This window comes from Sinohyriopsis cumingii, unplaced genomic scaffold, assembly GCF_028554795.1.
Source record: "Sinohyriopsis cumingii isolate HCF-2022 unplaced genomic scaffold, ASM2855479v2 utg002371l, whole genome shotgun sequence".
Taxonomy (NCBI): Eukaryota; Metazoa; Mollusca; class Bivalvia; order Unionida; family Unionidae; genus Sinohyriopsis; species Sinohyriopsis cumingii.
Window position 1 is genome coordinate 187,996 of NW_028316196.1, and position 13,244 is coordinate 201,239.

General features: G+C 35.9%; 1 protein-coding gene across 2 annotated transcripts in view; it reads left to right on the forward strand.

The window, feature by feature from the left end:
* Window positions 1-13,244, forward strand: part of LOC149770778 (F-box/WD repeat-containing protein 8-like) — a 49,948-nt gene that overhangs the window by 26,967 nt on the left and 9,737 nt on the right. Inside the window, exons 9-11 of one of the 2 annotated variants that reach the window (XM_089949127.1) lie at window positions 3,684-3,857; window positions 5,287-5,397; window positions 11,366-11,573. In XM_089949127.1, the coding sequence (XP_089805253.1) occupies window positions 3,684-3,857; window positions 5,287-5,397; window positions 11,366-11,369 (289 nt within the window). In that variant the 3' untranslated portion in view covers window positions 11,370-11,573. Of the gene's footprint in view, window positions 1-3,683; window positions 3,858-5,286; window positions 5,398-11,365; window positions 11,574-13,244 lie in introns of those variants that run through there. The other variant, XM_089949126.1, reaches the window with a different exon arrangement.

The window sequence follows — 13,244 nt, forward strand, 5'->3', positions numbered from 1 at the left end:
ACACAGACAGAGGTGAGATGGCAGTGATCCATGCCAGAGAGTGCTTTAGACCACTCGGCCACTCGGGGGCCCCTTAATATGTGTGGTGTGTCATTTCCCCAGTCGCTTCTAAATTGTTTACTAAGCATAGCTTATAGTCTAGTCTCTGTGTAGTACTTCTGCACCAAATACATGCTGCATGTTTTCTCAAGAACTTGTTTACTTTTACCATAGAAATGAGGTTTGTGTGCTGACTCAGCACAGCCTATGCTGCTGTATTATTTTGCCAGCAGCATAAATAATATGCTTATGACTGCTGGTTTTGGCCTCTGGTGAGTTTAATATTACCAAATATGAGGGTTAAAGTGATGGAAAAGCATAATCACTTTAGATCTTTTTTTAGAGTGAAACTTGTGTGCTTATTGTCAGTTGATAGTGTATTTGATTCAGTACATTCTGTCCCAGATGTGACCTCTCCAGTGGCCTAGTTGTTAGAGCGTCCACCTCTGTTTTTTAAACCTCTGTTTTCTCTGTTTTAAAGCAGAATTCGCTTTTCTCCTGACTTGAATCCGATTTTTCTTGATATAGTCCCTTTTTTTATATCATCTCCGATCCGTTTTTTTAAAAACAGTCTGTTCGGTCCCATTCCACAACGACCCTTGTAATGTATTCGTTTCATATATTAGTTAGCCCACAACTCTCGTAAAGAGTATTCTGATTGGTCAAAAGTTTAAATTCATCCATTGAATCTTTGTATAATGGAAACTGATGACAATGAAAAGAAGAAGCGTGTTTGCAAAAAATGGCATCCCGAGTTGTTGAGAGAGACCATGACATGAGAAGTTTAGATAAAGGTTTAAAAAACATGTGGAAATGGGAATGGCTGGAGCGAAAAGTCGATGGAAATTTAGCTGGTCAGTTTATAAGAAAACTGAATGCTAGAGGACTGGCATTTTATGACCTCTGCTCTACGTTAATCATGGTTGGAAGAGTTAGGAACAGCACCTACAAAAGAAGCTGTATATGGAAAAATTGAAGCTCAGAAGGCATCTGGAAAAAGTGCAATTAAATACTATAAGAAGAAAGATTTCTTGCATGAGAGAACAGATGTAGCCCTCTGTCAGAATATACGCACTGCATGTCGCCAATACAAGCTTCAAAGGAAAAGGCTCTCATTGAGAAGGAAAAGAAACTATTGCACATTGAGCCCAAAAAGGAAGGCTAAACAAATCTTTGCCAAAGGCGCACAAAGAGCTTGACAGGAATATCAACAGGTTGTGTCCATTGGAGAAAAAGACCAGTGAATGTATGGGATTATTTGTATATAGTTGATGTACTTGGGTGTTTATTTTACAGATTTGTTATGAAAAGAGAGAAATAAATCTATTGGCTGCAAAAACTGAGAAATTTTTATGACTTAATTACAAGGTGAACACTGACATGTCACACTGCAGACATTGTAGCAATATGACTGAAAATTAATAAAGCTATGTTAAAAATCTAAATCACACACACACACACTGTCCCAAATGTAAAGAAAATGTTGCTTTACTTTCAGTTTAGAGAGTACCTTGTTACATTTTGACCAGACTACTCTGGTGGCCTAGTGCTTAGATTGTCCGCCTTGGATACAGGAGGTCACGGGTTTGAACCCTGGCCGAATCATACCAAAAACTTTTAAAAATTGTACTAGCGGCTGCCTTACTAGGAGCTCAGCATAAGAGGTTAGTGGTAGGACAGGTCAACCTGGTGTAAGGATGATGTGACTAGGTGGGACATTATGCTGTATGTTTGCAGCATGATGCCCCAGTGCTAGACATCGCTATAAACACACTGCAGACATTGTAGCAATGACTGAAAATGTTTTAAAGCTATGCTAAAAATCCAAAACACACCCACACATTTTGACGTGATAATACCTTTTAAGAATTGGGTATGAATACCCATGAAACGTTTTGTCACCCCCAAAAATATGTATATTCAGACAGGATTATGCAATTAAGCCAATGATGTGAAATTGCTGAAATTATGACCATCATTGCCCAAGTGGCATGAAATCTTTGAGAACCAAAACCAAGTTTAAAGTCTTTTGAACAAACACTGAAGTAGAATTGAACGCAGTAAGAATCCAAAGCTAAATACATGTACATAACACAGGAAAAAGGGTGTGGCTATTAGTAAGTACTGACAGGGAAAAAGTTGTTCACTTATTGCATTTACATTCTGTAGGAGATCCATCATATCATCTTTTGAAATTAAACAGAAATGCCTACTATTTATGCAAACTTAGTTGTGAAATGTTGTTGTTGTTTTGGGTATAATACCATTTTTCAATGCATGATAGGTTATACATGGCAGCCAGTATATTTGGTTGAGGAAGAACCACCAATCCACAGGAAGCTGCTGGCAAGCTTTCTCACATACCCACATTGGCTGAGCCCAAGACTCAGATCCATGCTGACAGATGTCAGTGATTTGTGAAGGCAAGCACCTTAGGTCACTAAGCCACCTGGGGCCCCAGCAGACCTACCAACCCTTACAATATTGTCGTAAGTCTTACAAAAATGATCTTTAAAAGACCGACTTAAGGAAAAAAAGGAAAAACTATGGAACTATGATTGTTGCAGTAAAATCCAGATAATTGGCTTGACCATGTTTGATTTGGATCCAGGTTTCATATTAGCTTTAGTGGAATTAGTTGGAGAATCATCATAATGTGGAATGAAGAAAAATATCCAAGAATTACATAAAGTTGAAAGATAGCAACAACACTTTGAGCTGCACAGAGTTTGGAACTAAAGTTTGTGCAAGTGTACTAGAGATAAATAAAGTGTATGTGCAGTTTACAAACATTTCAGATTAAAATAATGTTCACTGTTGATGCATCAGTTTGGAATGCCAGACGTTTTAAATACACTTTTTCCAACTCGACATTAGCAGTACATGATATTTGTGACACATTACTGAAAACTGGTCAAACTTATGGAAAAAAATCAGTTGCCTTTCTGAGATGATCTTGTTAAGGTTGCCAGGTCTGCCCCATTTGTGAAATGAGTATCTCCAGGTATTTACTATACAATATATAGCAGTTCAATGCCAGTTTAGTTTTGTCTTCATAAAAGTAGAGTATCTTCTTATTCATAGTGTTTTCTGCATTTTTTTTTCTTCTTATGCATACGGTAAACACTTCATATCTGTCAATAATGCCTTGTATTAATTACTAAGCCACAATGTTGCAGAGGCTATGAAATCTGTCTAACTGCGCTGATTGCTGTTGATATGTGTCTTCATACCTTTAATGGCTGTAAATAGGTATCACTGGTAGAATTTCTTTATCAGCTCTGAACTTGAGGTAATAAGCCATGATGGCTGAATGGTTTGTGTGCTGGACTGAAAGAGTGTAGGTTTAAAATCCAATGAATCCTACAGGTCAGCTTGGGTCAGCTACCATGGTTTGCCCTTGGGCACGGCACTTTGGTCCAGTTGCCTCAGCACTAAATAGCCTACTTGTATTGCTGTACTACAAAATGCCAAACCAGATGAAAACCAAAACCAGTCTGGAGGTGGAAGAAGTTTTGGTTTGAAAGGTTGTAAGTTTTATATATATATATATATATATATATATATATATATATATATATATATATATATACATGAGTTTCTGTTGTTGACTGAGTATTCATTATGCATGATTTTTTTCACAGAATCCGAATATACGACATGCGGCAGGAGCATCCAGTGGTTACTTTGTCAGGACATAGCTGCATTATTTCCTCTGTACAGATGGATGAATGGAAGGTTGTGTCTGGTGGTGAAGATGGGTTTGTCTGTGTATGGGACCTGAGGATGAAAACAAAGCTTTGGGATTGGCATAACAGGTAAAATGCAGCTGCCTTTACTACCTCATATATATATATATATATATATATATATATATATATATATATATATATATATATAGTACTGATGGTTGACTGTTCCAGCATTTTTGGGGACAAGTGCATGTCCATGTGTTTTAGGATGCTGGTGCTGTTACCTGTGGCACTAATTTGATTTCTGCTTTGCATGAATAATAACTCTAACCTGTTGGAATAATTTTGCCTGCCTATTGAGTTTTCATGCACCTCTAGTCCATATTGTCAACCTTGTTTCATCCTAATTGGGGATGAATGCATGGCAGTTTGGGTTAAGGCACTTGTGCATGAGAGCTTAGTTCAAGGTGCTGTGTTATTCTTGGCAATGGATCACTTACTGTATGGAATGCATTATTATTCTTTAACCTGTTTCATTATATTTCTGTCATTCTGTTTAAATTTCTTTAATATAATCATATATGAAATCCAAAATTATTTGGTGCATGTATGTGTACATACATACATACATACATACATACATACATACATACATACATACATACATACATACATAATGAGTTGCTATTGTCAACTGGACCTATGTGTCAAAAGTTTATATCCTGATATGCAAATGTTTCTTGTCATGTCTGCAAGCGCCAGTGGCATTGACATCATCAGCATTAAGATTCCGTGTTAATGTTTTTTGAAAGTCATATATCATTGGTTGCTATGTTAAACTGGAACCTAGGTACTGTGTCACTATATGCCATAAATATGTAGACTCTGTAATAGCTCCCAAAGTACCTTTTAAACTTTTTATAGCCATTAGGCCACCTTGAAAATTGTAGCAACTATTTGAAATGTTAGCTTGCACAGCCCAAATAATTTGGTTGCCATAAAAATTAAGATTATAAATAAATTAAGTGAAGAGTGAATAAAAGAAGATGACAAAAAAGTGTACATTTTAGTAAGGCACCTTATATTTTTAATAGTAGAGGTATGTCTGACAGAATTGCAATGTTAGTCCAGCTGCTGAAACAGCTTTTTGAGGTTTTCAAACCCATCTTTCTGCATATTACCACTTCATATTCTCTGATAAAAGGCCTTAACCTTCATTTTGTTCTGATTATAGTTCATATTAATAAAGCCTTAGCCTTATATGCATATTTTGGTTGTTCAGATGACTGATTTATTTGTAGACTAATTTTTCTGTATTCAGTTCCATGTACATTTTTTTCAAAATCATTACTATCAGCTAGGTAAAATTAAGTGTATATCTTGCATTAAATTCTGAGATGTAATATGCAGTATGTAAAGTATCATGACATATATTGTACACAAGGAAAGAAAAATAGCCAATCTCATGTACTTGTATGTGAGTAATAGAGACAGACTTATGCACTGGTATGGGATAAGAAAAGTTCTTAAGCATGTTTTCCTTGTCTTTTCTCAGGCATCCTGTACGATATTGCCACTTTCAGGATAGGACATTGGTTGTAGGCAATATCCCCTCCAATAAATATCCCAGACTGGATGAATTTGATAATTATGTTGCCCATCGTCGGTAAGTGTTTCTGCTTGTTTAAAGAAGTGCAGCAGAGCTAATGATTAGTCATACTGTAGGCTTGGACACATTTACAGTCTGTACTTGCTTATTAGTCAAGTTCAACTACAAACTGTACAGATCCAGATTTGTCATCACATGATACACAGACTGATCATGGTCTGTGCAGTTGGTCAGGAGTCATCTGTAGAACAAACAACATAGACCCTGATCTGCCAGACTAGTGTATTTTGGATTGCAAATCAGTATCTATGTTATTTGCAGTTGGACTCAAATAAGCTAGAGTATACTGTATTGGCTTTATCTTTACACCTCTTTTTATCTTCTCCTCTGATGAAGGAGCAATCTGGAAATTTTTTAAAGTCTACTCTGGTCTTCCCACGAACTTAGATTTATTATGATAATTTTGACAAAATTGAATTCAAAAATCAATTGAATGTATGAACAATGCACATCATATTTTCAAGCTTGATTTCTTCAGTAAATTTCTCCTGTATTCACACAATTCCCCTTTTTAAATTTTCTATTCTAAAATCAACCCTGAAAATGTAGATCACAATCTGGGCTGTTCCAGTAAAACATATATCCCCCGGGGACTGCACTTCAAAAAAACTTCTGTAGGAGGTTGTGTTTCAAACTATTTTGATTCTGACAGTGGAAGTTTGGTTAGGAAAGTCACTTATGTTGTGGGTTGTGTTAACAAAATGAGAAATCGCCACTGGGGTTGTCAGAAAAAACAAATAAACCGAATATATATTTAAAATCGCATCTGACCCCCTCCTAGTGGTCTAACGTCAGTAAAACATTGGGTCAGAAAATGATGCCAGTACACATGAGTGCACGTAATTTGTACGAACTCACTTACTTTTAAAGAAGTGATACGCGTTCAGCAACTTATTTCAGTGTTTCAGATATAAAACGTGCTTTGCACAGTATGCAATTTTTATTAAGCTTTTAACTGTAAGAGTGCATTTTGCAATGTAATTCTCGCTGCCTGTAGCAGTCTCGCAGCGTTTGATGTGACATCCAGATAGCTGGATACTTCGGTTCGACATGAATGGCTGTTAAACTAAATTTGATTGGTTCATTGGCCCTGGAACAAGCATTTTTATGGTAGTTTTAAACTTATTTTCATCATGGAAGTTTTGCAAATGCGTGTTTTAAGTAAGGGCCACACAGCAAACCAAATTGGCTGAATCACAACAGGGTTTGTCTTCAGACGACGTTTTCAGTAGGCAAATACTGGCTGGTGATAGCTATGATGACAATGAATTTCATGTATATCGGTCTGTTGGACATTGGGAAAATGTCACTGGAAATACCAGTCTTTGATTTTGAGCACAAAATTGATGTTGAGTGCGAGTCCGATGTACGTGTTGGATGGACAATATGCCACTTATATTAATTCAAGATAACCATGTCTGAACAAGCAGACTATGGGAATGTTGGACTTAAAACCCTAATACAGCATTATTGAAGAGAAAAAATCTGGCATGAGAGGCAGCAAAGCACTGATTCAAGGAAGTGAATCTTTGGCAGAGTTCATGTTAGTGAAAACTCAGAGGTCTCGAAAATGCTTAATCACGCGTATTTGGATGTCAATTTTTTATTGGGATGCAGAAAATCACTTAGGCGAGAGTCTTCCGTACAAATGTAATAGGTGGGCAGCAAAATTCAAAGACTTGCCAGTCCTGCTTCAGCCACCTGCTTAGTGAGAAAATGTGTTGATCAATTAGCTGTGCTGATATTTACACTGACAGAATTTAGTGGCTGAAAGCCCCCCCACCCATGTACATGTCACCATTATAAGAGTACATCAAAAAGAACATGCTGCAATAGCTGGGCGGCAAGATCAAAGGCTTTGACTGGCAGTTGGGTGGGAAAATCCACTGATATTTACAGTGCTTGAATTCAGAGGCAGAAAGACCCAGAGATGTACTTGTCATCAATTTATAACAGTACATCAAATAAACAACTTGAGCTTTCATTGTTGTGTTCATTTCTGAGTGTAGCGGAATAAGCAGTGCACGTGACCTCGGAATCATGACATGTTGAGACTTGGACTTGAATGAATATTTTGGGGTTCAATGGCAAAACTGATGAAGATTGTAACGAGATTCAGGAGAGTGCTAAAGTTGCTAGAACTGATAGTTTGGATGGGACAGTAGCCAAGTGTAAGAAAGTGTGTGATGCCTAGCTTAGTGCTTTGAATAAGACCTTCCTTGGATTGACAAAATTCAGACTCACTCTGATGGACAAACAAGAGCTATGTCAGTGTTATAAAGAATGTAGAAATTAAACTCAATGGCAACCAATAGTTCTTATAATTTGCCTAGTTTTCTGGGAGGGGACTGCAACTTTTGCTGGTGGGACTCCTATTTTTACCAAAATGGGAGTCCTGGACTTCTAGTTTTTAAAATCCTAGTGAGACCTCTGGAAAACTTTTCTTTTTGGAACAGAGATATCAAAGAGAGAAGACCCATGGGGCCATACCTGTGAGATGTTGAAAATTGCACAACCATAAAGAACAGTAACTTGTTCAAGCTAGTTATGCATATGCATTTCAGACAGCAGACAATGAAAGGAGTTCTCAGCACAGAATAATATTCATACACAGAGGAGGAGGATCATATTAAATTCAGAAACAACATATTAATGCTCATAGGGAACATCAGAGAATCCATATGCAACATAATTACATGTGTGTAGATCTCTAGTTGGCAACAAAAGAATAACAAGACAAACTTTCAAATCATGCAGATGTATTACCAAATGAAGTACATGCTCTATATGTGCAAAAATTAAATGACATTAAACATAAGAGACTGACTGATCTTTGTAAACTCAAAGCAAGATGGATACAATTTGTCCTGTTTGTGTTCAATTCTTCCTATTTATATTTTGATCATGGTGATATTTTCTGCAGACCTTTTGGCACTTGGTTCCAAGCCATCATTTGGTACTTGTATTTCAAATTGGATTACTGTTATCTAGTACACAACATTTTGAAGCAGTGTCATTAACTAATGATGAAATTGATGAAAAAATACTTGATTTCATTCTGATATACTACACCACTAAACTGCTCATCCTGATTCTTTTTTACCATCTCCTTTAGTTTTACTGGTACCAGTACTTTTAATAAAATTGTAACTTCTATTTTCTTGCAATCTAAATATTTGTAATCATGTATTATTGTCAAAAGATAAAACGTACTTAGTTTTGTAAAATCTAAAACTATTATTTAGCAAGGGACTACAGTAAAAAGTGGGTCAACTTCATGTGTGCAGAAATTATTACAGTGTTGTTATAAACAACAGAATATTTGTACAAGGTGTATTTTGCAAAGTTGTAGAACCAGCACTAATATTGTCACCACATATTCCATTTAAATAATATCATTATTTCTGCATATTCCTATCAGTATTTTCCCAGTGGTATTAATTTTCTGATCTGATGTTGTTCGTTTCTTGTGTAATTTTTACACATCAAGAATTCTAACAGTATCAATAAAAAAATACCAAAGTAATCTGCACCAAATTGAGTTGTTTGAGAACAAATTCATTTTTTTAACCCAAAAATCACTGAAGCTATGAATTCTGGCATTAAAGTCTCACATTAAATAACATTTGAAGTAGCCATGATAGTAATTTAGGATGCAACTGTACTAATTTCACCTTTGGTATATTCAAATCGTGAATTGTTTGAGGAACATGGCTCCAAAATAAACACATCAATTTTAGAACCTGTTCATTGACTATGAATCAAGTATATAATTCAAGTCCAACTGAATTGTTAGAAAATTTTTAATTCTTTTGACAACATTGTAATTAGCTGTCAAATATGGAGTAAGCCTATGGTCTTTCTGCCATCCCAACCAAGACCCCATCACAATCACGTGACCATGCCCAATGACATCACAGTAATAATCGCTATACAACTAGAGATGACATCTCTTTGAGTATTTCGATTTCAGTAGAGCCTTAACAGAGTGGAACAGTAAGAAAGAGTGACAGATATTTAAGTGTTAGGGAGATATTTAACAATGGCTATTCCTCCCGCCACCACAGCCTCGTTGGAGATCACACACACACAAAACTTAGAGTAGAGCCTGAAATCCTGGCAGCATCCCTGCAGGGGAGATAACTTGACTATTTTATTTGATTTTATTGGTCTCTGGTTATCCCATGGTATTTCTGTAACGTGAACATTATCTTACAGTGTGTCCAGTCAGCATGGTCAAAAAAGGATTACAACCATTGAGAGTTGTTGGAGGACTCACTACAGATATGAAAGAACAAGAACCATACTATAAATCAGTGAAGATAAAATAGAGTATATATGGGTTTGACTGTCCCAGATTGATTGATAATGAAAGTAAGATTTTAGTAAAAAGATTCTTTTGAGAGCTTGTCCTACTTGTAACTGAAAAAAGTGAGGGACATTGTTTTATTAACATAATTTCCATCCCTTTATAGACCCAAGTTTAGAAGACTTGTTACTGAAATCAGCAGCTGACTCTTTGGTGCAATATTGAAAGCACACATTTCAAATTTGTGTAGGTCCAGAAAATGGTGCAGCTGTTATGGTTTTCTTTTCACAAAAGCTGTCATCATAGATGTGTCTATACTGAGACAAATTTGATCATGAGCACTTAAAATTTTAAGTTATTGAATTTTAATATCATGGTGTTTGCACAGGTTTACAGTGGGAAAACTGAATTAGTACAGCGAGTCCTGAATTCTTGAGTTTTGTGCAGAAATATGGAATCCAAGCAGAATACATCCAGAAATGTAGAGGTTTTCAATCTTGGATTTAGTCTCCCCATTGCATTTCACATTGATATGCATATTCACAGACAATTAGTATAGTAGTAGGAAAAGTAATTGACAAATTTAGATACATATCATAAATGATACAAACAGTATGTGGGGGGAGACAAGATCATAAGAACAGGCTGGAATGGAGAAGTATAATAAAAACAATAATGAGTAGAAGTGTGCCTCTTTTTTATGTGTGCAACATTATTTTCTCAGCTTCAGTAAGAAATTGCATCAAAGGGAAGACAATAAAGGGTGTACAGTTAACTAAACCAATGTGAATTTAGCTACTTAAAGGATCTATCAAATCGATTTTAACCTTCTGGTTGTATCTGTTCTGGTCTGTTTCTTTACATTTTGGTGATTCTGTCCACCGAATCAGTATGGTTGGAAAAAAATTAGCAAATTTGGCAGATTATGATTACCAGTATACACTGTACTTCTGCCTGAGAGATGTGAATAATTTTATTTATTGGTTTGTTGATTCTGGTTGTTGCTCAATTCAAATGTATCACTGAAAAACATTGATGCATTCTCATACTTTGTTACAAATATTTATTACAGATGCATATCTCCAGATATCAGTGAATATAGCTTGAATAAGTTATAACAGTTCTAGTCGGAACAATGGACATTGTTAGAGAAACTTGAAGTGAGCTAAAATGTAAACTTTTCGGCAGTGTGTGATGCAGGATTGCTCACAACTTCTCCATCTCATATGCTGACTACCAACTGATGATGACTTTTTGGTAAATGTCAAAGGCATAATTGACGATTTTCAAAGGTCGACAAAAATTACTAGAGTCAAAATTTATAAACTCATACAGCTATGGCAAAAATTATGGACTAGTACCTTTGCTGCTGTTGCCACAGTGGATTAGTTGGTTGATTTAGTTTGGTCTGGTTTTTGGTTGTTTTTTTTAAACAATATATTAGGTGGAGGAAGAACACGAAAGACCACCAACCCAAATTGATTGATTTGTGACAAAAACTCTGTGAGATGTGCAAGTGATGTAAAAGCAAGCACCTTAGTACACTTGGGCACATGGAGCCTCAGTCGATTTGATGTTTGTCTCCTACCGCCAAAGTCATTTAGACATGAGATCTCGGGTTTCAGTAGATCTTTATGGCCTTTACACTATTTTCAGATGAAGACTATATATGGCAGCCAATTTTTGCTGCTGAAGAAAATACAAGTACTTTTGAGACGCCAAACACCACTTATGTAGAACCACTGACCTTCGACAAGTAACTGACAACATTCTCATTTACACATTGGAGGCAAGTAATCACATGACAAGCATCTTGTACCACTCGGCCATGGAAGCCCCTCAGATCTGTTGTTGTTGTTGTTGTTGTGGGGTTTAATGCCATTTTTCAACACAAGATAGGCTATACATGATGGCCAGTATTAATGTTGGAGGAAGAACCCAGGAAAACCCTGGAAAGAACCACTGACCCATGAGAAGCTACTGCCACATAGGTTGAACCCGAGACTCGAACCCACGCAGACAGAGGTGAGATGGCAGTGATTTATAACGGTGAATGCTTTAGACCACTCGGCCCCCCTCCCCCCCCCCCCCCCGATCTATATCACAAGACAAGCATCTTATACCACTCTGCCATGAAAGCCCCTCAAGCCATAGGTATAAGTCTCATATGAAAGACTAGAAGTGGGAGATAGAACCTGTGACAACTGGATTGAAAGTGCAGAATGTTACTGCTAGGCCATCAGTGATGATGATGATGCTGTTGGCAATACAGTTAACTGCAATGACATTGATTTTACGAGTACTCTGGGAAAAATGATTCCTTGAGTTTCATCCATTTCTAAAAATCTAATTAATGATATAAAAATGTTTGACTTCCTATATTTCTTTTGTTTTTTTTAAACTTTATATTAGTCTTGCAACAAGCATAAAAATAAGACATCGGTAATTGAAATATATATTCTTAAAAGAAATGATAGTGTAAAAGTAGGCAGAAATAATGTAACATCACTTCCACAGGCATTAATGGGTTTTTTTTCTGACAAATTATGTATTATAAGTTTACCAAAACATTTATTGAACAATAATAATAACAAGGAATCATAGCATCTGACCACACATTTAAAGCAATACAAGATTTAACTATTATTCTAATTAAAAGCAGCATGACTAAGACCAAAGAAAAATATAGTGATCACTTTAGTAAACACACAGTTAAGTAATGATACAAATTCATGATGTCTGTATTAGAATAGAAATCCCTATTATAAAATCTGTATTCATGGACGTTAAATTAGTAGGTATTAAGGGACTGATCAATGACATCTACAAATAATAAGCCACCATGAAAATTTGTGATTTCACAGTATCAGAGACATACATGGCTGACACACAAACAAACAAAAGGACAAAAGATTGATAATAATGAATGAATACAAGTAAAAATATGCAGTAGATTATATGATCTATAAGAATTCAGTAGATTACCTCCTGCCAGCTGTCATTTAAATCACTTCCGTCCCCAACCCAATATTAAAATCGCTTCTACTGCCCACAAACCCATAGCCAGAAATTATGTTTAAAAGTATGCTTCTGTAGGGGGCAGTGTTTTTCGATTAAAACATATCTGACAGTTGATCATAATGTTTTTTAATTGCTTCTGTTGTGGGTTGGTTGAATTTGAAAGTGCCTTCCCCCTGGGGGATATATTTTTTACTGGAACAGCCCTCTGTTGTTTTTGTATATTTACACACCTCTAATATTCTAGAAAGGACTTGTACATTTAGATTGGTTTATATGCTACTAATAGTAACAAATGATATGTTACTAAAACTTGCAACAAGGCATTGATCCATCAGACCTGAACGACATTTATATATCAAGGAAAACAACTCAAATTAGGTAAATGATTTGCTTTTGTACTAGTTATTTCCCTTAGATTTTGTATATTCATAAAACGCTAAAAGAAAATTCTTTTTAAAGGAAATCACCACAATAATGTCTCAAAGAATGTTCTGTTAATATATACTCTTTAGTG